General features: G+C 32.7%; 1 protein-coding gene across 1 annotated transcript in view; it reads right to left on the reverse strand.

The window, feature by feature from the left end:
- Positions 1 to 2,149: 2,149 nt before the first annotated feature.
- Positions 2,150 to 3,323, reverse strand: part of LOC107495894 (protein DCL, chloroplastic) — a 2,483-nt gene continuing 1,309 nt past the window's right edge. Inside the window, exon 3 of the mRNA XM_016117110.3 lies at positions 2,150 to 2,480. Within this exon, the coding sequence (XP_015972596.1) occupies positions 2,304 to 2,480 (177 nt within the window). The 3' untranslated portion in view covers positions 2,150 to 2,303. The remainder of the gene's footprint in view (positions 2,481 to 3,323) is intronic.

A 3,323-nucleotide genomic window follows, 5' to 3' on the forward strand; every position in this document is an offset into this window, starting at 1 on the left:
ACTGGCAAGACTAGACATCTCAACTTAATAACTGTAATTACTTGGCGCATAATCATTTTCTAAACCAAAAAGGTTAAGCCAAATGCAAAGAATGAAAGGACAAAGTCTTTTTAAAATGCATGCCTCTTACACTTTAGACTATTGGAGTGCATTTTCCATTTATATTGCTTGACTTATTAACTGTTCCTCAAGAGTAGTAAGAAAATAAGAATACAAAGTATGTGTTTTGACTTTTGATGTGCAGTTGAAATTTTGAATATCGTTGCTGTATTTTTTAGTTTAAAGTTTAAAGGAATATTCTATGTAACTAACACATACTTCTCTACTATTATTTTAGAATGGGTGTGAAGCTTATTCTGCATGGACTTTATATCTAATTCAAGGAAAAAGATCTTTCAAAATCAAGAGATTAGTAAAATGATAAAACAAAAGTCGTCATTGAATTAGTAATTTTTATTATATGTGATTCCTACTACCTTGAAGAGCTTAATGCCCACTTTTTTAATATATCAATCTTCTTATTTTAAAAGAGCTTGTTACCGAATTCAATCTTGTTTAATAAGACAGTAAGACATTGTTTGATATATTGTTGGATATATGTATCATTCTCACCTTTTGGAACTAAGACTCAACTGTTATAAAAACATGACACTTTCATGCAACAAAAGAAGCAATTTAAGGTGAAAATAGAATGAAAAAAGGAAGAGTCTGCCAAAGTACCAACTAAGGAAGAAAAAAGTTATTTAATAAACAATTCTTCAAATTGGCAGTTAAAAAGAATCAACCTCTCCCAGACAATACAAGACAGTTCTCCAACTTCTTGTTAAAGATTAAAAATAAAGCCTTGAAATTCAACTCAAGGAAATGGGTGTATTCAAAAATTACTATAATATGGTCACATTTTGCCATATGAGAATGGTGATTCTGTTATAACGGCAGAAGGTTTGACTTATCAGTTTTCTCTGCAAACCAATACATTGAAAGAGAGATGTTCTTGTCTTGGGATCAAGAAACACATTCAACTAAACACCTACAAGATAGTCCAAACACAGTTTCCCCCGTACTTTGACTTGTGCAAAGGTGCCTCTGAACCTAGTTGGGACAACCTTGCCCCTGCTGAGGTTGACCCTTTTGACTCCCCCCAAAATCTCCAACAGACTTTGTCTTACCTCAACCACTCCTAAAATAGCCCGTGAACAATATAGCTGTATAGTGTATACAATCCAGAAAGAATGGGATATGTAAAATCCAAGGATTCAAATAAGTTACCGGGTAATACTACGGTGAAGAGGAAAGTTGGGTGAAGAGTGAAGATTATTTGTTTTACAATAGAAAAAAATATTAAAAAACATAAAAACATCATATGAAATGCACACTTCCCTTAAACATTTAACTACAATCTTAATTCTTCGTCAAAGATATTTCCTAAGTTACCACTCATTTTAGGAAAATTTTTATAGACTTGTGATATTTACATCCTCAATGGTTCCATTCACAGTGAGGGAATTAGTCCACATTCCCTGTGAAAGCATCCTCCAAACATATTTCAGCCCCTTTTTTTCACCTTTTTATTAGAGAAGCAAAAGTACTTTTGATAATAAGTAACAATTATAATAAGAAATTAAGAACAAATTCAATTGACCTCCTCTAAAGTTTAGATTCAATGAAACTCATTGTGACCTGCATATATTTCTCCACGTGAAATTTACCTTTTTTAAACCTACGTTTAGGGAGTAAGTCCAAAACAAGTAAAAACCTATTAGAGTAAAGAAAATTCAGGTGGATGTGGGTGTATTTTATACTTAGAGTTTTTAACAATACATTGACAAGAATATTTTCCTCTTTTGTGGTGAAAGAAATGTGAAAAAAATAAGTGGATGCCGTTAACAATGTTCTAACTTCTAACCTGAAGAGAAGGAGCTTTGGAAAAACATATAAAAGAAAAATGCTGCAGAGGACACTGTAAGGTAGTAACTTTGTTACTAACGTCAAAGAGGGTCAATCAACAAAAACATCATTCACTAGTGCCTAAAAGTTACCCAATCAAGAATTTCTAGAATGCCAAGTGTTCCAAACTTCAACAAACTGAAGTTCACTTCAATCATTTTCAGTGTCTGTTTCCCTTCACACAAAAAGAAAAAGGTAGATATCCCAGTCAATGGTTATCAACTACCATTGACAATCAATAAGACTAAGTAGGTCACTGAACAATGGGGAGAACAAAAAGGAAAATGGAAATGAAGCAGTTGCAAAAGTAGTCACATTACCACAGATATTAAGTAATCGAGTTCAATTACATTACATTACACAATTAATTTTCTACGTTTAAAATGCTCTTGAATAAACCTTTCTGCATGAGTTGGATACTTATTTCTAATGTATTCCTGAATGCACTTGTGATACGAGAAGTCAACCCAGCCACCATCAGTTCTTACAACAAAAAGGCACCTTGATTGTCTGAAATGAGGATGACGATCAACCTACAAGTAAATAGAATCATATAGTCAGCACTTGCTGCCTACTGGATAGAACCAGAATAGGTAATTTACAAGTAAATAATACTCAGGTTAGAAGTAATTGTTCAGTTTTAATTGTGCACATGCATTAAAAATTTGATTAAAGGAACATCAACTTTAGACTTTAGAGCAACTTATGTATATTTCCAAAATTACTCTGATGACATAACTTTAATTATTTTTTGCATTAAGAAAATAGTTAATGTTGTGTCCTAAGTATTCATAAGTGCTCCTTCAAAATGCATTAACATTGAGGAAGCAATGCAGTTATTAGCACTTGAGGAATCAGAGAGTAACTAATGCAAAATTGTTTATCAGATAAATTTGTATAAAAATTAATTACATCAAAACGTTTCCACGGTCGAATCCATTTTGAATTTGATAAATGCATTGCTTGTGAAGTATGTGTTCGTGTATGTCCTGTCAATTATATCTGAAAATGATCTGTAAACCTTATTGACCATCCCTCATCGGTTGTCCGCAGATTCCATTATCCAGAAGTGCATCCACGACTTCCGATTTCTATCCTTATACCCGTAATAGGTATTGGTATATATCCAGATTTTATTTTCTCATTCTCGGTTGACAAGGTTGAAGCCATTCTATCAAAAGCCTGACGTCGGTATTTCTTGTTTTTATTCTTTTTGTTTTGGACATTCTTGTTTTTATTCTTAGAATGTCATTGTCATCTACATAAAGGCCTAAGTTAAATGGGCTTGGCCTACTAAGTTCATGCATATGATAGTTTTCCATTAGTCAGAAGCCCAATTCCTTTAGATTGGGAAAGAAATAAGTATTCAAAGGAAC

The sequence above is a fragment of the Arachis duranensis genome, chromosome 6, assembly GCF_000817695.3.
Source record: "Arachis duranensis cultivar V14167 chromosome 6, aradu.V14167.gnm2.J7QH, whole genome shotgun sequence".
Taxonomy (NCBI): Eukaryota; Viridiplantae; Streptophyta; class Magnoliopsida; order Fabales; family Fabaceae; genus Arachis; species Arachis duranensis.